General features: G+C 40.6%; 1 protein-coding gene across 1 annotated transcript; it reads left to right on the top strand.

The window, feature by feature from the left end:
• The first annotated feature begins 185 nt into the window (after window positions 1-185).
• fgl2a (fibrinogen-like 2a) lies at window positions 186-10,824 on the top strand. Its single transcript, XM_086147132.1, has 5 exons — window positions 186-1,013; window positions 1,596-1,800; window positions 6,211-6,430; window positions 8,211-8,381; window positions 8,693-10,824. The coding sequence occupies exons 1-5, from the start codon at window positions 432-434 to the stop codon at window positions 9,006-9,008; spliced, it is 1,494 nt and encodes a 497-aa protein (XP_086003258.1). The 5' UTR covers window positions 186-431; the 3' UTR covers window positions 9,009-10,824.
• Window positions 10,825-24,338: the final 13,514 nt, after the last annotated feature.

Raw genomic sequence — 24,338 nt, 5'->3', positions numbered from 1 at the left:
CAAAAAAAAAAAAAACCTTCCTTCCTCCCTCCCCTATACTCATTATATCTGTCTGAACCTCCGTGTTTTTTTTTACGACGCTCCTGATATGGTGATTTGCATTACGCAATAGTGCCGCCCCTCCCGACTCAGCCTCCTTCCCTCACCTCCTTTCTCCACCTCTCTCTCACTCGCTCGTCCTGATATTAATGACACAGCTATCTGAGAAAGCAGCAGTTCGCCTGCACTCTCTCCCTCCTGCGGGCTGCGCTCACACACACACATCCGCACACTCTCGTTCCAGTAGGTTACTGCACACACATTTACATACTACTGTACTGAGATAGACAACCAGATCGGACGCACATGCTCTTGTGAAGTTCATACCTCAGGCAGTTGCGGGCTCTTGTAGACACATTTATTTCTCTTTTCCAAATCTCGCTCACAAGAAAATGAGGAGAACCGTGCTTTGCGTTTGTGCCTGTCTCCTGCTCACCGCCACCTTGGAACAACACGCCAGCAGTGCAGCGGACTTCCAGGTGAATTCCCACCAGAGATGGGACGCCAGAGGACCGTACACTTTGGGATCTGACTCCGGGACCGGCGCCTCCTGCCCCATAAAGCTGAGACCCTCGGGCCAATGCGGGAGCTCCGGGGCCGGGGCAGATGAGGGGGAGGACTGCCCGTACCAGCTCGCCCTGCCTCCTCTCACCATTCATCTCCCCAAGCAGTTCAGGCTCCTGGAGAAGACAATGAAGGAACTGCAGAACCTGAAGGAGGTGGTGAACAAGCTGAAGAGCGGGTGCCAGGACTGCCGCGGCGCACGGGGCAATGAGGTTTTTACACATCAGCAAGCTGACCAGGGACAGGCGCAGCTTTCGAATCAGGGAGCAGGACCAGACCAGACAGGACAAGAGGCGCAAGCGGGGACCAGCCAAGAGGAGAACAGGATGGTCCCTGGAGCTACTTTGGACAGCACGGGACATTTGCCGGAGAAGATCTCACCAAGTCCTAGTTCAATGCAGGAAATGCAGGTAAGAGGCTTTTTAAAACTATGAAGACATTTGAATGCAAAAAATGAACCCCTCAACCGGCGATTTAGATGTCTTGGATCAAGCAAAATCGCAAAGTCGATTAAAGTTAAAGCCAAATCTTAATCTGGGAAGCCTTGATGACCACAAATTAAAAAAAAAAAAAAAAAGATTACAAAATAGAGAAACATTCCTCTGTCATCCCAAACCAACAACAAACTAATACGGTATTGGGGAAAGTGAGTCAATTCGGTATAAGATATGTAGCTATGTGGAATGTAAACCGAAATGTCGAAAGACCTAAGAAGACCAGGCGCAGAACCACCAGAGAATTCCTGCTTCTGTATACAGAGCAGGGACTTATCATTAGACACCTTCCGAATGGCGCTAAATTTTTGCACCGTTGGTTCGGCTTGCTGACTCTCGCGGCAGCTCTGGCCGACGGCCAAACCTCACACCAGCTCTCTCAATTCTGAAATTCAAATTGACGATGAACAATGAAGGATGCCGGTGACGTCTATAATCCACCTTCTTTGTAGTCTGAGTGCAGAATAAATTTCCCTCCACTGCTCTGTTCCTTCCCAGGTGAAGCTCAATAGGATGTCAGCCAGCCTGCGCAATGCCAGGGGCCAGATTACAGCTCTGCAGGGTCGTCTGGAGGGCCTAAACCTGCTCAACATGGACAACGTGCAAGCCATGGTGGACAGACGGGTGGAGAACATCACCGGAGTGGTCAACAAGCTAAGCTCCAGCTGCACGTCACATTGTGCCACCGGGACGCTCGCTCACCGTAAGTGTTATTTCCCCCAAATTAGCCCGGAAGCATGATAGTGCTTTAAACCTTGTATCTTCATGTTTTACATTTTGTTCGCTTTCAAATTTCTACTTGGACTACTTTGGGTTTTAAACCCCCTCCTGCTGTAAACTGTGTATTTTACTGCTTTTTTTTTTTCCAAAGATGCCTCCCTGGTAGCATGAATCTTGATTATCTCGGGTCATTTCTTGGCGAGGTTAATATTCACTTATGCTAAAACAGAAGTGCTCAGCTTTGGTCATGACAAGTAGCCCAAGCCAGGGTGGATGTCTTGACACTACAGCGCCTTAATTCCAGAGAAAGGGGAAATGAAATCCACTTTGCTGACAAGGATTTTGTCTACAGCTCACGTTTTTTTATTCATGCGACATGAAAAACTGAGTATTTCGGGGTACTTTCTCGTGGACTCGAGATCGAGGATCTGCCCGTGGTCTTGAAAAACAAAAGTGTCCGGGAGTATATCGAATATCAGCTATAAGTTAAAAATACATTACTTCATCTGAGCCTCGAAACAGTAGAATACTTTTCGACTGAGGTCACGCGGTAGAACATTGAGCCAATATGACAGCTAAGGTCATGTACAAATTACATATTATATAACTGATTCAAGTGCACAGACATTCCGCTTCTCCATACGCATAAGCATTACTACTAGAGAGTTTGGAGGAATGTGCTTCACATCAGGTTCAATTCTGTTAAGAGGAAACCCGGAGAGTTATGAGGTTATGCAGAGTGGAATCAAATTATATCAATAAGAAGGGGCTAAGCTTAACAATATTCTTCTTTACACTGATGCAAAGACTTACGGGGATGAAGGCACAGTTGAAATGCGGGGCAATTTTGGGTCAGAAACCGAATTTCATCCTTATATTTCATGAATGAAAGAGAATGTGACAATATACGGTGGCTTTTATGTGGGAAGCAGATGCAAGCTTATTTCTAAGTAGATTAGCTGGCAGAGGGGTGTGAAGGGAATCCTGGCTTTCTCTTTCTGTGGATTTTTGCCCCCCTCCCTCCCCAAAACTTGCATTTTTCTCCTTCAAACTCTTCGAAATCTGCACTCTTTGCACACTCTAGTGTTTACACTGAGCACGCGTCTGCATCGCGTTTTAATTTCTTGCCTGTTTAACACGTGTTTTTTCTCACGTCCTGACTCTCGTTCTTCCTTCTCCTCTAATCCACTTTCCTGGTGCCTTTCCTCTGTCTCTGTCTGCCTCTCCCCCGTACCTCTCTTACTCTGGAGGTCATGCTCTTGAGTGCTCATTCCTGCATAAAACGACTAATTCTCATTATCTCTTGCCAACAACACGAGAAGTAATGCAGGCAGCTTTGCTAACATTAGTCATGGCTGGCAGGCGGGGTCAGTAACACTTGTCTTTCACCATCAATCTGTCATGTTAAGCTTAAGAACCAGCTAATTATTTGACCACAAGTTGGGGAATCATTCACGAGGTTGTCCAAAAGTGAATCCAAAAGGAGGAGGAATAAAAAGTTACGTCTGTCAATATATTAGGTAATGGCTCTAAAATATGGCTGCATAAAAATGTTGTTTATCACTTTGGAATGAAACACAATTGCATAAATAGAACATTTCATATCATTTAGCAAAACTTCCCTTACTCCAGTCCGACCCTCCTCAAATAATACATGCTTTGATTAATAAGGTCCTCCAAGGGAGAATATTTTGCAAATTCTTAAAAGGGTGTCAAACGCTTAGTGGCTCCAGTCTAAGTATATTTTCCAGGGGCAATGTTTTGGCGAACTATAGACTGAATGTAAACAACTCAGACGCGTGGTGGGGTTTAAAAAGGTTTATCAAGTATGAATCAAACTGAAATAAACGGATGATATTTGTGCGGCTATGGCTACACAATACTCTGTAAGACATTATAACCCAAAGCCAATGTAGAAATGTAATTACAACTGCGAGAGGGGCTGATAATAGCGGCTTCCTCGAGTTGCTTCATCATTTACAATTCACAGCGCATTTATTTCACCAACCACTTTGCCAATTCTCCTCCCCGCTGCCAGGACAATCTTTATTTTCTCACTCCTGCAAGATGTATTAGGGCCTTGAGGTAAAATGACATCAATTCATGTTATGGTTCAGCTACATTAACTCTATCATAAACGAAGAAAATGGCTCCCCCAGGCTCCCCCCCCCCCCCCCTCTTCGTCCATATCTGTTTATCTGCACTGTTGTGACAAAAGCTATGAGGAGGAAGGGAGTCGCCGTTTTATTGTTTTAAGTCGAACTTTTAAGTCAAACTTTCAGATACTTCGGATTCCCCGTTTAAGCAGTTTGAGAGGGAAAGAGCACAATCACTCCAAACGCATTTCCTTCTGCGCTCCTCTTGCATGGAGACAAGTTGTCAAAAGGCATTTTTCGTCAACGACGGCGCCGTATTCCTTCTGTGTCGCTCATCTTTCCAGCTACAGCCTGTCAAACAGGAAGTGATGCAGTCAAGTTGTCACTTGTCATTCATCTGACTCATCATATTGTTAGACAGAAGACCTCTAGATGCAAACGGCATGCAAAGCGCAAGACAAACCCACTGGCAAACCAATAAGTCATTAACTTAACAGCCACCTTGATAGTCAGAAAGCCCATTGGCCGGCAGCGATTTTGGCAACATGTAACTGATATAAGAATTATTTAGGTCAGGCACAGAGCCAGGGTGAGAAGAGATGAGATGGCTTTTGTCCGTCTCGGGACACCGAGAGGACCGGGCAGACAGATGGAGAGCAGAATGTAAAGTGGAGATACTACAGTCTCACACACTTCATGTGAAGGAGACACTGATAGAATTTACAGGTCAATACTTTGAATGCCAAATGCGGGCAGAACTGTGAACGTGACAAGGACAAAAGTTGACCTCCCTGCCGTTTTGTGCCCACGGCATTCCGTGTAATTTAACAGCGAAAGTAGAAGACAGTGAGTTCTTTCGCACTTTAGCTTTCGACAATAAATCGGCGTTTTTCTGATGTTCATTTTACAGTCTTTCAGATGATCATATTTGAAATGTCAAACTGAGCTCTTTTCGGAGTAAAATCTTCATCTCCTTGATCATTAGACGTCATCTTTTTGAAGTTAGATTGAAATATTTCCTCGGTGAAACTGACATTTTTTGTCATTCCATCTTAACGTCTTTCTGACATTAGACTAAACGCTAAATCAACATCATCTTTCTTACCATAAATCGCAGTCTCTCTCATATGATAAGATATAAATCATCCGTAACGATTGGCTTTAGGGCTATTCACCAGTTTCATTGGTCGAGCCTAGCTCTATTTTCATCATCTTTAAATACTGCTAAGACACCAGTTAAGTTCGATAAAGAAAAACAGTAACCGGCAATTTGAGTGGTAGTCACGTAATTGCGTTTTCTTTCTAAAAACAGCAATGCCGATGTCTTTTCACTCCTAAATATTCTTGATTTGTCTCTCGCCTTCCCATAAACCTTCAACCGTCTGTGTCCCTACGCTATCGGACAACTGATAAGCGGTAGAATAAAACCGTATCAGAAATAAGAGTCGGTCACAGAATATTCAGAAGGGGTCCACACGCTGCCTGCCCAGTGTCACCATGATTTAGGTCCCACTTACTGAAAAGTGCAGGGCCTCACTAATCCAGTTTTACACTTTCCCACGTTTTGACAAGTCTGTTCTTTTCATTTTCTAAATGCTAACTGGCAGAAGCTTTTAGTCTTTGGTTTGGGTCGGTCAACGCACAACAGACTACTATAGAGCTGCACGCAGAGCAACACAGGGGAGCAAGCGGGCAGGTACAAAAAGAGATAGAGGGCCGAGTCTGAGAAAGTTAGGTGAAATGCGCCTGCGGTGCAGCATCGGGGAAGGTCACTGACTTTTATCCTCTCTTAAAACCTTCGTCCTTTCAATCACTGTCTTTCATGTTAGAGCCGTCGCTCTCAACGCGATAGAGGACAGCGTGTTGAGAAGAAAAGGGACAGGCGGACGTGAATGTACTGGAAACGCTGAAGACGGTAGTTACTGATAAATAGGACACTGTGGACCCCCCCCCTCCTCCCCCCCGCTTTAGGTTTCAAGAAAAACTCCAATTGGAAGTGTTTGTAAAGTGTACGGGAACCGACTTCCAGACAGGTCACGTTTGAACAATTCTGCGCTTCAATAGTCTGGCCTCGAGATTAATGCGGAAATGAAAACCTCCAGTTATGTTTCAAAGTTGACTTGCCTCTAACTAATTTTCTGTCCTTTCTTCAGCCGTTCCCGGCCTCCGGTGCCGTTTCTGCTCCGGTCTCGTGGCTGAGCGGAAACTAAAACGCGAGAACGAAGTGAAAAGATGACGGAACGCATTGCCTTTAAAACGATCCCCTCGACATTTCCCTTTTTCTACCTGTCTCCCAGAGGTCATGTTAAACCTGCGGGACTGCTCCGACTACCACGTGCCTGAAAAGAAGAACGGCATTTACAGCGTCACCCCTGATCTCCGCAACGGCTCATTTGACGTCTTGTGTGACATGGAGTCTTTCGGGGGCGGCTGGACTGTAATACAGCAGCGACTTGACGGGTCTGTCAGCTTCAATCGCACCTGGGCCGAGTATAAGAAGGGCTTCGGAAACCTCAGGTATTCAAAATCAATTTTCTTTTATAGACATACATTCTGTCAAAATGTCTCCATGTCGGAGGTTCACGAGACTCTACCGCCTGCCATGACGGTTAAAGTGAGTCGTTCTCATTTTACTCTGCACACGTTTAATATCTGTAGTATATCTTTACAACTAGTCTACAACTAGCCAAAAGATATAAGCAAGCCTGCCTTAATGATTTATCAAAATCTTTGCCATTTTCAATTTAAGATTGATTTTAGTTGCCCCCTGCTCAGAGACTGCTGGTGAAGGCAACGAAAAATATTCACCCGGTTACACCTTGTACAGACAAAAAAAAGATCCAATAGGACTACCGTGCAAATAAAAGATCATTACCGTGAAGATTTTATCAATTTTGCGAACGAATATATTCGAACCAAAAAAAAAAAGAAAAAAAAAAAAAAAAGGAGCGATATATCAAATTTCTAAAAAGGCACAATAAAGTGATAAATAGCTTGAAAAAGGCTGAAGAAAAGGTGGGGATACACAAAAAAGATGCCTCCGTTTTAAGTGCTTCCATTCTGTTGGCGCAGGTTGACACGTCCTATATTTTTTAGGTCCCGCAATAAATACACAAGAAGAAACAGGGCTATTAACTCACAGTTCATACATAACTGCTGACAAGCACAATTTATCAATGGGCAGCCATGCAAATCCACGAGTGCGCTAACTTTAACTGAAAGACATTTGCATTAGAATTGGTTCGCCCTTCCTTTGACAAGTCGAGAGCTCAGCCTCGCTGTTTGCACCCGACGTGCACACCTGTTCCCGCCGCTGCTGATTATCCACCTTCCTTTCAATGAGGGAAGGGAATTTGATGAAACCACAATAGCAATATTCTCAATAAAAAATGACAACATTTTGAAGGGAGCATGAACTTGCAAACTGAAATGAATTCACTCCCTGTACCAAAAAAGCCTGAATACAAGATTAGTCACAAGCTGCGGTTAATACTGTCTTGGTCGGGAATTATATGTGTAAAACCTACAGACGGACGTAAAGGGTGACAATTTCACAGATTTATGACAGCGCATGATATTTCAGCATGAAAGCAGCAATTTGTGAGTCCAATAGGAGACTATATGCGAGAACTTGAACCATTCCGTGCTCATATATTGACTTTACAGCAAACCGGCAGACATCTTGCCTCTAGCAGTAAAATATTAAGAGTTTCATCTCATTTGCATAATCACAGATTCTGTCTTTTTTTTTTCTTTTTTTTTTTTTTAAGGAGGGAGAAGGAATGAAAGTTCAAGGTTTTTTTAACAGGCATTTGACATTTCCTGTACAAAACAAACAAAAAAAAAAAAAAACTGTCAAAACAAACTGTTTCCTTAAATCTTCAAACATATCTTTTATGTATGAAAGGATCTTTTTAGTTATGAAACGGCAAAGAGGAAGCCATTTCACACCGTTTTATAACGGTGCCTTGACTTTGACTGGATTTCAAAATTTCAGTTCATTGTCTTTGCTCTCCACGTGTTTGTCGGACGTATACGGGGAGAATTACCCATGGCTGATGGATAGCTCAACCTACAAATCCCCCAATACCCCCACATTGAGAGAATAATGTCCCCTCTTGTCCTTCATTTACTTTCACAGCGCTCTCCTCCTTCGATCTCTCTCCATGGGGATAAATAAATTCAGACTGAGTTACTGTATCTACTCGCTCTCTACAAGTGAACAAATATATGAGCCTGTTCATAATCTCCATCCCTTCTTTTTTCCCTTTTATTGTTCCTTTTTCTTCTACTGAAGAGGTGAATTCTGGCTGGGCAATGACCACATCCATCTGCTGACAAAGGCCAAAGACATGGTCCTGCGAATTGAGCTGGAGGACTTCGAAGGTGTGCGAGAATATGCAAAATATGACCAGTTCTACGTGGCCAATGAGTTCTTACGCTACCGGCTGTCTATCAGTGGATACAGGTGAAATATACGTTTCTATTCTTGCATGCATCTTGGGCTGCTGGACGATCTGTTCATATCTACTTGAGAATTGGCTGGGAATGCACGTGGAAAAATGAAATATTACATCAAACTCTGCGGGAAATGGTTGTGTGAGACACATATCACATTTTGCATACCTTAAAAAAATCAAATTTGTCATCGTGTCGTAGGTTTGCCATCCACATATATTGCTATAACACCCTGCCCCTCCCTTCACACACACACATTTGTAGTACATACTGCATATTGAGATCGAGCGTGAGAGCTGATACATCATTGTGTCCTCACAGTGGGACTGCTGGGAACGCCATCAGCTTCAACAAGAACTTCAACCACGACCAGAAATTCTTCTCCACGCCCGACCGTGACAATGACATGTACCCCTCTGGAAATTGCGGCGCCTATTACAGCTCCGGCTGGTGGTTTGATGCCTGCATGTCGGCCAACCTCAACGGGAAGTATTATCACAAAAGGTACAAGGGAGTCAGGAATGGTATCTTCTGGGGAACGTGGCACAACATGTCAACAGAGTACTACCCCACCAACTACAGGCAGGCCTTCAAAACCGTCAAGATGATGATACGGCCCAAAAGTTATGCTCCTTAAGAGGACAGGTAAACAGTCTTGATGGAGAGATGAATGGGGGGTGAACCGTAGACGCAGACACACACGAAAATAGTCATGCATTTGCACACATTTATGCCAAAATAATATAAGACTACAAACCCTGTAGACAGTTTGAATACAGTGATAACAAAATAATAGTGGAAAAAAAATAACGGCGCTATTAGTTGTGGTGTATGTGGCCTTGAAAATGTTGGATTAAAATGATGACAATAAAGAACAATGGACTATGAACAATGAAGGACTAATAAAAATTACCGCACAAGCAGTGTAAAGGCCAGCCCCCTGCAAGGACAATAAAGTTATATGGAGGGTTACTGGGAGAGATTTTTCACCATTTCTCTGACATTTCACCACTTTCTGCCCTGCTGCCTCGTGCTATAAAACTAGCCGAGACACAGCATAGCACACAGCAGTAGTAAAACTAATGAGCTATCATTTTCTCTGCTCTAAATGGTTTCATAATTAACAGCAGCCACTCAAGTGAGATGCGCGAGAGCTGATGACACACTTTTTAAAGTGGTCGCACTGGCTACGGCTTCATGCTGGGGTCACACACAGCCGGACCCTATGAGCAGTGATACACGGCACCCGTTTTGGTTTGCTGTGCTAAAGGACATCGCTTCTGTGTCATTCATTTAATTGTACCAAGACACTTTTCTAATGTACAATTATCCAGTACAACGCAGAACATTGCAGCTGGAGATCAATTTGTCAGGGGCGTTGGGGCTTACCCAAGTCCCTTGTGCGGTATTTACGCTTTCATAAATTTGACTTGAAAGTGGCCACGAAGCTGGACACTGCAGCAAGAAAAAAAAAAAACATTTTCAATTGTTTTTCCACCCATAGCTCTTGGTGCACAAGCTACTACTGATGCTGCACATCTATTGATGTCATAAACCAGTTTCCTTCTTAAAAAAAGTTTGACTCATTATTTGTACAATACTGCTACTCACTGTTAGAAAACTGTATTGCATCACTTATTCCATTCTATATATAAACACACTGTGAATGAGATGAATGCAGGAAGAGAGGGTTCAATTTAAGAACGTGTACAGTATTTATTTTCATTTTGTATGGAATGACAGCCTTTATATATACATACAGTAAAAGAACATATGATTGTTGATATTTGAGCTATGGTAGAGATTGAGCATTATTGTGCCCATTCATAGTGGCTGTATGTATGCTTTTTGTGTATAATGTTGATCTTTTCTATCATACATGTTAAATAGTCATGCCAAAACATATGCACTTTTTATAATATAAATAAAGTTGTACATTGACGTGTATACCGGGCCCTTTTTAAACCACAACGATGCCTGCTCATCTTTCAAAAGCGTCGCCTGTTTTTGCAGAACTGATAAAATGGACGTATACAAATTGTATATGTTTAGCATGCAAAGTAGTATTTCACTGGCGTTCCAAACTCTAAATACTAGGGTGATTTGATCCAGCATTCGTGGTCTCTCGACGATGGTAAAACTGGAGTTTACTGCTATTACTGTCCATTAAAAATGGGTTAATTAAGTGTATATGTAATCAAATTAAAGTATGGGATTCATATCATCATGAATGATTGAACTGTGACTGTTTACTGTGTTATGATAATGAAACTAACAAATAAAAATCATGAATGGCCATTCTTTTGCAATTTCAGGCATCCTATATTCATTTGTAGTTTTGTGACAACGCCATGCTCTACAGGAAGTCAATGGTTATGTTGGATTGATTGGCCTAATTTATTAACAGTCCAAAATGGTTTTCCTGGAATATAATAAAATACCTTCTCATTTTATTTCACTCGTCTTGGTTTTTGTTTTTCTATCCTGTTTTTAATCACGCACATCAAATCACTACTCCTTACAATCATTCGAAAACATTTATTAGAGGGTAAATAGAAAAATGACAAGTGACAAACTGAAACTATTGCAGAAATAATGTCACAACTGAGTCTTGTCACGACCGCCTTACCTCATCTAAATAATGGAAAGCAGAAGGAGCTGGAACATCAGCAGCATCAGGAAGCAACTGCAAAGCATCAGATGTTACGGCCGTTGAGGTGTCCTCCTCCATTCCCCTTTCGTCCAAGTTTTACAATGAGGCGTGCTGGGAGACGGCAAGTAAGTGGGTTAACAAAATAAATGGATGGGAAGTATTTTGCGATTTTACCTTGAACCTCCAAGGTCAAGATGGGAAAATGAGCAGTGATACACACTTGTTACTTAAGCAACCTCCCTTTCCTGTTTGAACTGGCATTTGCATTATCCTTCCCCTCTGAATCAGTCCCGTTTTTCTGATATATTCAGTGACCTTTTCTGTTCATTAACAGCCCACAATTAACTTTATCAAATATCTCTTGGGTCAGGTAGGTGGAAAGTGTGTTTTAAGTGCTCTCAAACCTGGAGATGTATGCAGATGCAGGGTTCTCACAGGAGAGCAATGATTAATGCATTAGTTTTGGTTTAGTTTTAAAAATCCATTTCACAACCCAGAAGTGTGAGTGTGTGTGTGTGTGTGTGTGTGTGTGTGTGTGTGTGTGTGTGTGTGTGTGTACAGTCTAAAATCGAGTTACATCACGATTCACACCCGACTTGAAGCAGATGTTAGCTAGCTTACAGGTAGCTTAAAAAGTAGCGTACTATACACAAAAGAATTAGGAAAAACAAACAAACATGCATTTTGCTTTTTGTCCTACCTTTAAAAATTCTTCAGTTTTTACCTTCCACTTTTCTGTCTTTAGAAACTAACCACCTGGGCGGAGGTGAATCGTTACTATCACAGCTTTCTGTGATTTGTGTGTGGCTGTGTCGCTGTTGCTATGGTAACGACAATCCACCGTCGTTATTTTGTCGAACAGTTATTATCTTTCAAAACTATCCCCCCCCCCCCCTATTTTGAAAGAGTGTCTTTTAATCAATACGTTTCTTGAGGTTAAAATAAAAATATAAATAAGTAAACCACTAATTGATCCCCCCCCCCCAAAAAAATCTGTAATCCAAATGACTGCACTTGCGGCGATTGTCCACTAGGTGGCGCTGTAGTCATTTTATTGTGAGTTTTCTTCCGCATGTGGTTGAATACTCAACATGAGTTGGCTGGAAAATCCCTGGGATGGAACTGGATTCAGAGGACAGGGATCCAAGGTGAAAATGATGGCGTAAGCCAATTTCCCAACGTGCACTCTTGAAGCTGCAGCTCGCATGGTTCATTACTCACTGCCTGGAACAGCTGAAGGGATGTGTGTGTGTGTGTGTGTGTGTGTGTGTGTGTGTGTGTGTGTGAGTGTTTGTGAACCTTGTGAAAACCTTGTATGTGTCTTCTCAATTTTACCATCTTTATGAATGATGAATTGTGGCAGAACATCTTGGCCTGTTTTTGATTCACCTCTGCTTTCCTAAATATTGGGCAAACTACACATGCGGCCACTAGAGCATAACTCTACCATTGCATAGTCCATTTTTTTCTTTAAAGATCACAAACCATATGCTTTACCATATGGTTTATGGTAAATTGTAATCTGCCTCAACAAAGAATGTTACTGAGACCACAAAGCGAATAATAGTGCCTGATGTGCTGATGCTCGTATACACATCGACACAATCACTGCATTTAATTACTCCATTAATCAACTTGAATGATCACTGACCAGGTGATTGGGCGCTCACTAACGCCTTGGTTGTTTTGGCAGAGGGCATTTATTAAAGTTGACTGAACTGCCAAAATGACAAAGGGAGTTGGCTTGTACCAACTCGCTCAGTCATTTTGGCAGGGAGAAATGACGCATCCACGAAAGCATCGGCATTAAAACTCGACATGACAAGGGTTAACATGTTTGATATAATTGTTATGCTAAGAAAGATCCTACCGTTCAGTGTGAGCCAGCACAAATATGTAAAAGCATCCCACGCCCCCCCCTGCAAGAACAAATTCGGCTCTTCAAAATGAATGTCTAATCATCTCCATTAACATGGATCTAATTTTACCACCCTGTGCTGAATCCAAGGAGACTATCAAGGGTTTGTTTGGAGCGTCTTTGGCAAAGATCTGATTTCTAAATTAGTCTTGAAACCTCTCCAACAGTATGCTCACTCTTAAATTTTGGCAGACGCTGTATTTCTGATGACAAAAATACCCCAACGTGTGCCCCAAAGTATTTCCATTTTTGGTTCTCGAGATCAGTAACGGCAATGGTAATGCTTGAAGGGTGCCAACAGCTTCCAAAGAAAAAGAAGTGATGTCAAATTTACTTCCTGCTACTTATTGTATCAGCTGTAACCAGTTTTAATCTCAATAGTTTTCTTTTTTTTAACTCCAGTTCAATTAACCGATCAATTTGCAGTGAACGTTTTGAACTCTTCAGAAAATGTCCTAATGTAGAACACATGCTGAAGTTGTATGACGACTCACCACAATGCGTTATCTTCGCTGATAAAGAAAAATTCCAGTTTTTTTTTTTTTGTTTTTTTTTTGCAAGATTTCTTTCTCTTTCTTTCCGTACAAGTGGATGTGTTGGTTTCCTCTCACGCACACAAATCGCACCTCTGGAAAAAGTTACTGTACTCTGCATGCAGTGGCCAGCTCTTTGTTTGACTGCTCAATTGTTGTCAAAACAAACATGACTAACATTTTTTTTCCTTGTTCTTGTCCCTCTTTTGCTGGGTGTTGGGCAACCATTTTAAAAGTGCTAATTCAAGCTCACGTCCACAAAGACACACACACACACTTGTGCCCAACGCACTGTATTGTTTTTCCATACACGTAAGCTGCTGTTGAAGTTTCTCTCGTCAAAGGCTGTGTTTCAGACAAAGTGTCTGGAGACAGTACATAAACAGATGTTTAAAGTCTCTTGAAAAACCCAGAAGCCACATTTTAACTCTGACCGAACCATTTGAGCTCTTTTCAAACCAGCTGCGTTTCCTTGATATATTCGGTTTTTGTTTAAAAAAAAAAAAGAAACGAGGACATAACAACAGTCCCGAACTGGATGTCAGGGTAACTTTGAATCACCGGCAGATGTAAAATTGCACAAGTCTAAAATTCAATTTAGACATGTGGAAGTACAAGGAATAGTATGAATAAAACTAACTAAAACAGAAGCAGCTGAAACCCGCGTGCTGTTTATACTCAAAAACATCATTACACCGCCTAGTGGCTGCAATCGGAGGTGAATTTCAGGAAACGGTATCACGTTCATGAAGTTTTTTGAAGTTATATTAGTGACATCACACTCTGCCAGTGCAGGTATGAAACCGAAAAAAAAAAGAAGGAAATTAAAACTGGCGAGTTAAAAGTTTGCCTCATATATAGGGACTTTCATTTTCAAGAAGATCGGCAATGATCGTCAGCTGACTGCCTGCAAATTATTTCTAAATCAAAATATGGTAGCTTCTGTGTAAACATTTGTGTCATTAACTTAAGGATTTACCTCATCATGGATGAGACCAGAACCCTTAGTTTGGTCTGATGTCACTTCTCTCCATCCCTCCAGAAGCGCTGAGCAGAATCCAGGGCATCCGCCCAAAGTGTGTTTGCATACACACACACACAAAAGAAAAAGCATCACAAATATTGGAATATCCTTTTCTTTGTATCAACAGCCATTACTCTCAAGAATGTCCAGTAAAACCACATGTATGCATGCACCATCAAGTCTGGTAAAAGTTAAGAATCTTGACGTAACCGTACTTCATCTTATGACTGTAAGACTGTCTAAAACGACAAAGTACTGAACGGTAGATTTGTATTTTAATCCGTGTCAGTTGGTCGTGATACAGATGTCATATTCCAGACACGGGATCCTTTCATTTGCCTGCTGCATCAGTCTAATACATCAATGCAAGCGGAATGCAGCATTAATTCAAAACTCCAGCTTCAAATATACAGTTTATAAGTCAATCGTGACCGAGGTTTATTCAATCTTACCCAGTTAATAGAAATGGGTGTTCGGTACTATTCATTTACTATTCATTTGTTTGCACATAAAGCAATGTAACACTTGAAAATATATTTAAAAAAATGTGTGAAAAAAACTGACAAATTAGTAATACTTAGGGTCCTCTCTAATGGTTTACATGGGTGTTACAGAATAATGGTCCTCTCAGCACTTTAAGAACCACATCTGGTCTAAATCAGGTGTTAATGCAAACATATGCGCATTCAGGTACAAAGTACTTTGATATTGTGAGAGTTTTACTTCCACCTGAGAATTTCATACCTTTCCCTTACAACGTCTTTAGAAAAGGGCATAAAAATATACAGCACAAGTGTTCTGAAAGAAATTAAACTGCACGAGAGGCCAATGTGATGGTTACGAATACAAGATAAATATAGGGTTTTACAAGTGTGCACTGAAATAAATGTTTAGTCGGTCTCTTTCCATGGTATCAGATTTATTGTAGTGTAATTGCAGGCCAGAACATACTAAAGGTCCCTGGTGCAGTTGTTCTTTCTGCAGCGTTTAACCTCCTTTCCTGATGAAGCGCTAGATCTTTAAAGGGAATTTGAATGTGGTGCTGCTCGTGTAACATACAGCGAGTCATCTCTGCCAAACCATGTGCACCAGGCTGAGGTCCAATATAAAGAAGTACGTTGCCAACTGTTACAGCGATACCTGCAGTCTGAGCAATAGTGAGCCCCAATGACCTCTCTCGGCCAAACACACAATGAGTACGTCAGCTCTTTTGTTGAAATGTAATTTTACCCTCCCTCTCTCTCTCTCTCTCTCTCAGAAAAGTATTTCACGTCAGAATCCCTGGAGCGGGGGAGTCAACATGTTTAGGACTGCTACTCAATAAAAGAGATGTATCTAATTCACACAGAATGTGACTTTTATGCCCTTCAGAATCTAAAAGAGAATCATTAAGTATATCAAATATGAAAGATATTGCAAGTTCAGACAGTAGCGATGAAAACTGTCAAAGAATGAATACAAAGATAATGAATACAAGCTCCCAGTAAATAACCACATTATTGACCAACACTAGAACAGAGGTGTTTTACAATACCGCATTTAACACAAATGCACAATGCATGACTCACAAAACTGAAAAGTTAAATGTTTTAACTTCTGTGCTGAAGGAAAGATTGTATCAGTCAGTCCTTGCAATGCTAAGTGAATAGAAATTGCAGTTTACTTTGTGCAGAAGGACTGTCTTTATTGATTTACACAGGAGGATAGGAAAGAGTGGAGCCATATGTGGACCAATAAGTGGCGAAGGAGATCCGGTGTTCTTTCCGAGCAGGCGCCCGGCCACTCGCAGATTTCACTAGACTCTTATATTTGGTTTCATGCAGATGTTTATATTAAATGGGTATAAATCAATGTCACAAACTACCATCCCAGAGTTTTTTTTGGGGGGGGGGGTTAAAATATATTACTAACGTACTAAAACCTATTTCCGTAAAACGCTTATAAGTTCTCGCGTTTAAATAAAATGTGTCAAGTCCAACAATTTTCAGACACAAAATTGACATCCGGTGCCAGTCAGGTTTATGGAGGAGCATACTGTTAAACTCTAAATATTTTAAACAGGAGAAAAACACATGATTTACAATGTGCTCTTGGACAGCGGCAGGTTAATTGGTTCCAGGTATGTGATCCAAGCTGACCTTTCAGGTGGAATTCATCCAAGGACACCCAACAAATGTCCAGGCAAATTAAAAGTAAAACTCCCACTTCTTCCTTGTCTTCAGCTTGGACACAATGTTGTCCACTATCTATTCTAACACTTTTAAACCATATCTTGGGTTAAGATTTAGGATATAGGGTCGTACAGATAATATCACCTTGTTAAGTAAGGTATTAAATCTAAAATAGGCAGAGGCTGTCGTCTTAACAAACATACGGCCGAGGCGTATCGATCTGTCCGGAATGATGAATTGATCTGACTTGTTTCCCGCTGAAGAAAACTCGTGTTACATAAATATCTTTGGGTCTGAGTGCATGAAAGATGCCCTCTCGGGCCGTTTTTTTTTCTCCAAAACCTAATTACATTATCTGTTTCATTTTCATACTGCGACCCCGCGTCTTTTGTCAGGAAGAATACAAGGCCTCCATAACCACACGATCCTCTCATGACCTTTTTGACAGAATGGCAGAATATTAAATACAAAAATGCTCGGGAAGCAATTTTAGAGCTGTTGCCCGATTGGATTACATTGTTCAGGCATATGTAATGATGCAGCCTGGGAGCGTGTGTTTCAGGGCCAAGAGAACATATAGATTACCATCTTCTTACGCTGCCATATGCAATACTACATACATCAAAAGAAATTATTTGAAAAGTCAGACAAGGCTGTTTCATTCTGTCAGAGGTAATTTAATCACCTACCAACATCCTTAAGGGTAATAAGCTCATGAAAGAAAGGAAGGATGACAGAGAGAAAGAAAGCAAGTAAGACAGAAAGAAGGAAGGAAAGAAGAAGAGACAATTTGCACAATGCCTGCTGAGAGGAATGGAAACAATTAACTTCATCTGCACAGCAGATCCAGAGGATAACCTTTCATTTACATCTTTTCACTGTGTGTGTGTGTGTGTGTGGTTGGGTCTCATACGTCCAAGGAGGAATCCTCCAGGGCTCCCCTTTCATCCCATTCACAGTCTTCCGCAGACAGCCTTTGGATTTCTACCCACCCTGGTTAAAACGGTTGAGATGAGAGAAAGATCAATTCTCAGCTTCACTGTCTAAGCCAGTGTCTGTCCTCATATTAAATATTATCCCGATTATATCATTATATTTTCTCATTTTCACCCCCATGCTCTTTAGATATAAAATCCATGATAACATTACTACATATAATATTTGGTACAACTTTTTTTTTCTTTTTTGAAAATTGCTCCTGCAATGGTTAGTGAGAGGTCAGAACATGCAACAGTTGGTTTACTGCCTGAACTACTGCAAGACACACAGCAGTGCCCTGCTAATCACCCTTGTCATCCTGTACTCTCCCTCAGCAGTTCAGGATTAACCTTTTGGAGACAAATTGAATTCAGGAGACCACACAAAAAAATCCGTAATATCTGGCTGGGGGATATTTGTCTGAGACTTCACCTAAAGAGAGTTTTAGGTGTGAAAAAGCCAGAGGTGTGAGTGGATGCTTAAACATCAACAATGTTCATGAAGTCAGCGTAAATGCTGTTCTAGAGGCAGTTATTATAGGAGAGACTGAAAAAAAAAGGCTTTTCTCAGCAAAATGTAGTTTTTGGCCTTATCATGACTGCCTTGGGCTAATGACTGGATGGATTTAAAAAGCTTGCTCCTCTGCACCGTCCTTTCGAGATGGCTACGTGCAGAACATATTAAAGTGTGTCTGATAAGGTTAGGTTCAAAAGTTGAACAATTTTCAGTTATTTTGGGTAAAAAGCTATAGTCTGACCTCACGGTCACATAGAACATGCACAGTATGAGGAGTTAACTTTAACGCCAGAGGTTCCCGCTGTTTCCTCCCATTGAAACCCCAAGAAATTTGACAGCAAAAAGCAAATCATCCACAAACTCCACCCACTGCTTGAAAGGCCATTTAGAGGATTTTTTTTAAATCAATCTAAAAACAGGCCTGACAGAGCATTTCCTGCAGCTCCTGAAATACGACGGTCCCGTTCTCACACATTCAGCAGTCAAACATAACCGGTCATTATCACCTGCTGAGATTCAATCTTGGAAATATACAGCCATAGACTTTTTGTTTTGACACACAGCAGCAACCTTAAGGTAAAATTTGACCCGGGACACATCAAAGAATAGTTCTCATTTCTACCAAAATCCAAAACACATTCAGAATATCTGAGTTGCTCCACTCCCCTGTTTGATTATTTATGTTGTAAATCTTTAAACCAAAGAAGCAGACAAGATGACTTTCCATGGAGGCTGTTGCCATCTTGAAAAACACAGTCTCACTTCATGGCATGATATGATATATCCCTAACTCAATTTGTATTTTTTTTTCTTGTCTGTGGTCAAGAAAAGGCCGGACACAGCCAATCGTCATCTTTTACTCTAAAGTTGAAAACCATAATTATACAGTGAGGGGGCGCAGACCAAGGGAGGGAAAATATTACACTTTTATGGGGAGAAGCTTCTCATCCTACAATTAACTCCCTCAATTCATCTTAAATTCCTTACATTTCAACACAGACAATCCCGAAGGTAAAATATCAACAAAATTGTAAATAGTTACCAGCCTATGTAGGAGTGAGTGTGTAGATGCACGCATGTATTAAAAGAACCTCCAATGACAACATGGATTTTCCTGAAATCTTGTTCTTTCATGAAAAAATACTGCTCTGCATCAGAATGCATCCTGTATTTTCTAGTCATAAGGGGAAATGTAATTCGACACTCGACATGAGAACATGCACTCCTTCAGTTTCAAAATGACACATTAATTATTTCAGCTGTTTTGGAAACAGCAGGAAGCGGCGATGCATATCCTGTCCCACGTCTGGTTGGAAAAAAAAACAAAAAAAAACCTCCCAGGTGAACCATTCTACCCCGGGCCGGATGTTTGACACGCTGGTTATATATCTTGAATGTGAGCATTGTTTTTTTTATGCAAGGCTATACTTAAATCTTTAAACTTGAAATGATTGTAAATAAATTCAAACCACTGTGGTGAAACCACTCGAAACCACCTATACAATAGAAGACCTTCATGAATTCAAACCCGCCACAAAGATAATGTTGAAAAGTCGTAGTTCCCTACTTATGAAGCATGCATAGTGAAAGACAGCTGGCTGACCCCCGACAGAGACAAAGAGACATTGAATAATTGAAAATTTAGTGAGGTCAAGGTCACATAGTAGCCGAGCATGTTTTTACAACTTGGCCCAATTTTTTTTAGATCGACTGTAAATACAATCTGAATGAACGGATCTCGGTGTTTCTCCACTGCATCCTGGATAGGTTAATGCACACACTCAGAGCTGAAAGCTGTAACTGGGTCATCCGAGAGGCCTGTTACCACCAGGACGACTGTCGTTATCTGCCTGGTCAATATAAACACCGCAGGACACCCCCACCAAGACCCAACTCTGACATGAATCCCGGCATTCCCCAGGCATAACTTGCACATTAGTGAGGTCTTAAATCTTCTCTACAGCTAAAAAGAAGTAATGAGAAACACAAGAAGGGTTTACTTTGAAAAAAAACAAATGCCTTAAACCAGCAGGGGCTGAGATAGTGGGGTTGAGAAACACATGTATGAATAGGGAATACTTCAGAACAGAGCTAATGGGGGAGTAAAAGAAAGGGGAGATGTGGGCGTGGAGTAGCTGCTGGAGAGGTAAGGGTGAAGATATGCAACCTGGGGGTCATCAACATGCTCAACTGATAACCTTTGACCTGTCTGGGATATCTAAGCATGTCTGTGCCTGTCCCAAAAGACATGCAGGGGAGTGATACTGTGACTCAAGTGCTGAATACCTAAATTGTTTCCAGAACGCACAAAAAAAATTCTGTATTATATTTTATATACTGTAATATTATGGTACTGGTGATGCTAAAATTGCAAATGTAACTGGATGTATATTATTGATGTTAAAGATGTTTGTTTTATTAACTTTATTATTATTTTGTAACATATGTTGTATAACCATTAATTAGGTTGTGTATATCAGCTAGTTTGACTGACAACTTAATTGTTCAGCTGTGTAAATCCCCCGAGCCATTCTCTTTGAATGCTCCCTGCGGTTTGTTGGGTTTTGCTCTCAGAAATAATTGAGGGACATTATGACAAAAAGCATTGTTCAAAATCTTGGATCAGGGTATTATTTTCCATGACCAGCTACTTAGAGCACCATTTGCCATATGTGAGTTTTAAGCAAACAAAGGAAGGAAAGGATACCAACTGTAATCCTTTGGTGACAATAAAAATTAATTTTAAGTTGATCAGTTATCACTAATGAAAAAGTTAGCAACATCAGCAAAAATAACAGCGTAATAAAATTACACAACTTGTGTCCATTAGAGCTTGACACTTCGTTGCTTTGAATGTTTGTATTAAAACTTAATTGCTTTTTTGTTTTATTTTACTGTTGTGTTTATTACAAAGTCGATGACAGATGAAGAATTCGGGCCAAGTCTTGACATATTCTGCTCACAACATCCACTAAAAGCGTATTTTTGAGCAGTGCAGTTCACGTTTATAAGCCGGTCCACAGTAACTCATTGTCAAGTCCTGAGAAACAGATGAGTATCGGCAGAAAATAACAAACTGGCAACACCTTGTTTGGATCGAAATTATCCCCTCATAAATTGCAAGTTTAATTATTGCAAGTGAAAGCCAGACACTTAATCTCGATTCATTTAAGCCTATGTAAATACAGCATTTGTGGTCTACAAAAGCACATTATAAATTATGAGAACTTATTACTGGACAACATGATAACACCCGTACTCCCACCGAGAGAGAGCGTCATTACCATTACGTCAAGAGACATTATACAGATCTTAAACAACTGGTCACCCTCTTTTTTTAACTAATTTTGATTACTTGGACCGTGCTGCTTTTTGACCCCCGAAGGCAGTTGAGTTTCTTCACTGTGATGTGGTTGTGGTTGCATGTAAATCTGTTTGCACATACATACATACAAAGGTACAATGACATCTGTCATTACTGCTGCGATGCACTTGAAAGCAGATGTTAGATGAGATGTCACCCCTCCAGCTAATTCGTCTTTAGACACTCCACTGATGCGTGCACACATAGTCATGCTCAACACTTGAACTTAACTGAAATTTAAAAAAAAAAAAATAGAAATAATGAAGTATTTACTTCTGAGGCTTGTATTGACTGGTAACTCTATTGTACCTTTTAGTAACTGAGATTAAAAGGAGGAGAATGAATATACAATGATACAGCAGTCTGATGGGGAAATAATCCATTGTTATTTTCGGCAGCTTTGTTATTTCAGCCTGTTTCAATATCAACAATGTGCTACTTAAACCCTCGCCACTGATTCTAGATGTTATTGATAAGTATTCGGGGAACTTTGCTGGACAAGAATCGACAATTTGTTTCACAACTGCATGGAAACACATATTTCACAAGCGTGTGCGAGAATATTTCTCGAAGCAATTTTTTTTTTCAGTCCAAATTATATTAAGAATGACCAGAGCCAATCATTCTTCATTATGTCATATTTGTTTTATTTGAGTGTTGTTTCTTATCAGGATTGATATTGACAGTAAAGCGATCCAATCGGTCGGAGCTGGCATTAGAAAGTATTTGTATCCATCTTTGCCGAGTTTTGGTTTCCTTTTATGGACTGTCTTTTTCCCTGATTTGTTTTTTTTCCCCCAATGTCATGGTAGTTAATATAAAATTCATTTTATTTTGACATTCTCGGATAATCCTTCCCGTGACGAGAAAGGAAAATATGGAGACGAGGCAAGAAATGTAGAGGGGGGAAAAAAAAGGTAACGAAAATATCAGACAAAATGTTGTGACAAAAGACTTGCCAATGGGTTGACAGAAAGAGAAGGACAGAATTAAAAGGTACAGAACTGACTATAAAAGTATGAACAAAAGAAACAGGGTTCTGATAATGTAAAGCCCCCTCCGTCCTCCGACATGCATGCACACACACACGCATGACACACAGCCCAGCAATGCAATGAAACAGTAAAAAAAAAAAAAAAAACACACAACCACTGCCATTATCATCAACATACTGTGCGCATTAACACAAAGCAGAGGCTGTTCCAAAGAACTGGGTACAGTATGTATTTTTCTGGGATTCACTGAGCCCACATGCACATTGATTATAGCTCTGTTCTACTCTGGTGGGCCACAGATGTTTCCACAGAACTCTTCTAAAACAAAAAATTGAAAAAGGACCATAATTAATTTCTATTATTCAAAATAACTTTCCAAACTTTGCTGTGACACGTCAAAATGGTAGCTTTGAAAAAAGCAGGCAACAGGCTCTTCATTCTAGTTGAGAGTTTGCAGTATCCTCTTTAGTCAACAAGAAGCTCAATAAAAACATCTCATGTAAAAATACGCTGATACCATATAGTTTTGAAGTGGCTTTCAGAGTGAAATATACAAAAGGGGTGAACATGTTGGCTACATGTGGAAGGAAAGCTAGAGGAGATGAAGAGGAAAAATACTGCTGAGATAGGAGATTGAAAATGGATAAGCAGGAGAGGCTGGGAAAAGTTGGAAAATGTGATCAATCCACTTGTCAGAGTTACTTTAACAAAATTCATTGCAGTTTAGCAGCAAAGAAAATACTGTTAGTTATTGATACCCGTGTTAATACTAATATACATGTGTTCATCACTTGCGCAAATAAACAATGATAAATTATTATTACAAAAAATATATGTGACTCTTTAAAATGCTAAGAATTCTTAATCGGATGACGATCGTGGTTTCTTATCAAAACAAGAGGACACAAGACATTGTTAGAAACATGCACGTTGTCTCTGAGCTTTTTGTATATATTAGTTAACTACTGTGTGACAGCTGCTGTAAACAGCTGCTGATATTAATAAGTGGCTGACAGTGTAGCATGCCATCAGCACTCCATGACACAACACAGCACCTATTTGTGGCTGATTTTAATGGCGCTCCCATACTCAGAAATAACTGATTTTAGCTTGAGAGAGAAAGCTGGAGATTCAATACAAAGATCTAATAAAAGAAACACAGAGGAAAATGTTGCCTGTGTCGCAGGAGTGTCTGATTTATTTTGCACAAACCTGCAAAATAAATGAGAAGACCAGAGGGTTTTTTTTTTTTTTTTTTAGAAATACAGAATTTAGAGGGTTTCAGATGTTAACCACCTGCTAATATTATTATGTGTATAAGCAGAATTACAGAAAAAAAAAATGGGAAAATCATATACAAACAGACTGTAAATTTAAAATGGCCCATTATTTCTCCATTAGCAACATATACAGACAGTGGGAGGAAACTCTCCCCTTTTAAAAGCGAGACACCTTGAGCAGAACCAGACTCCATAATTTGCCCATACTGGCTTAAAAGAGAAAGCGGCGGGGGCAGAGAGCAAGATGCTGAAACTCTGGTGAATGTACAGTGTTGTTGCAACATATGACATAATTTAAACAACAAACACTTTCCCTTGAACGCTACCATCGGTAATTTTCAACAGAAAATTCAAGGAGACCTCTTTGTTTGCAGCTGGCCAGAGTGTACTTTCATGTTTTCTAATAATCTGCAATTATGTTCACACCTGATAGATGTGATTTTTGTCTGCAAAGTCACATCTTCTGAAGTCCTGCAGACCAGATGAATCATGTAATACTCATCAAAGCAGCAGAGATGCAGCAGAGATGCAGCAA

This window comes from Fistularia commersonii, chromosome 5, assembly GCF_037954325.1.
Source record: "Fistularia commersonii isolate RoL2024-O1a breed Wild chromosome 5, RoL_Fcom_v1.0, whole genome shotgun sequence".
NCBI lineage: Eukaryota > Metazoa > Chordata > Actinopteri > Syngnathiformes > Fistulariidae > Fistularia > Fistularia commersonii.
This window is presented reverse-complemented; position numbering and strand designations above follow the sequence as displayed.

Excerpts from the sequence above, each read along its gene's own strand:
- fgl2a (XM_086147132.1), top strand. The coding sequence starts at position 432 with ATGAGGAGAACCGTGCTTTGCGTTTGTGCCTGTCTCCTGCTCACCGCC. Across the intron at positions 1,014-1,595 it reads GTTCAATGCAGGAAATGCAG|GTGAAGCTCAATAGGATGTC; the intron begins GTAAGAGGCTTT and ends GTTCCTTCCCAG. Across the intron at positions 8,382-8,692 it reads CTGTCTATCAGTGGATACAG|TGGGACTGCTGGGAACGCCA; the intron begins GTGAAATATACG and ends GTGTCCTCACAG.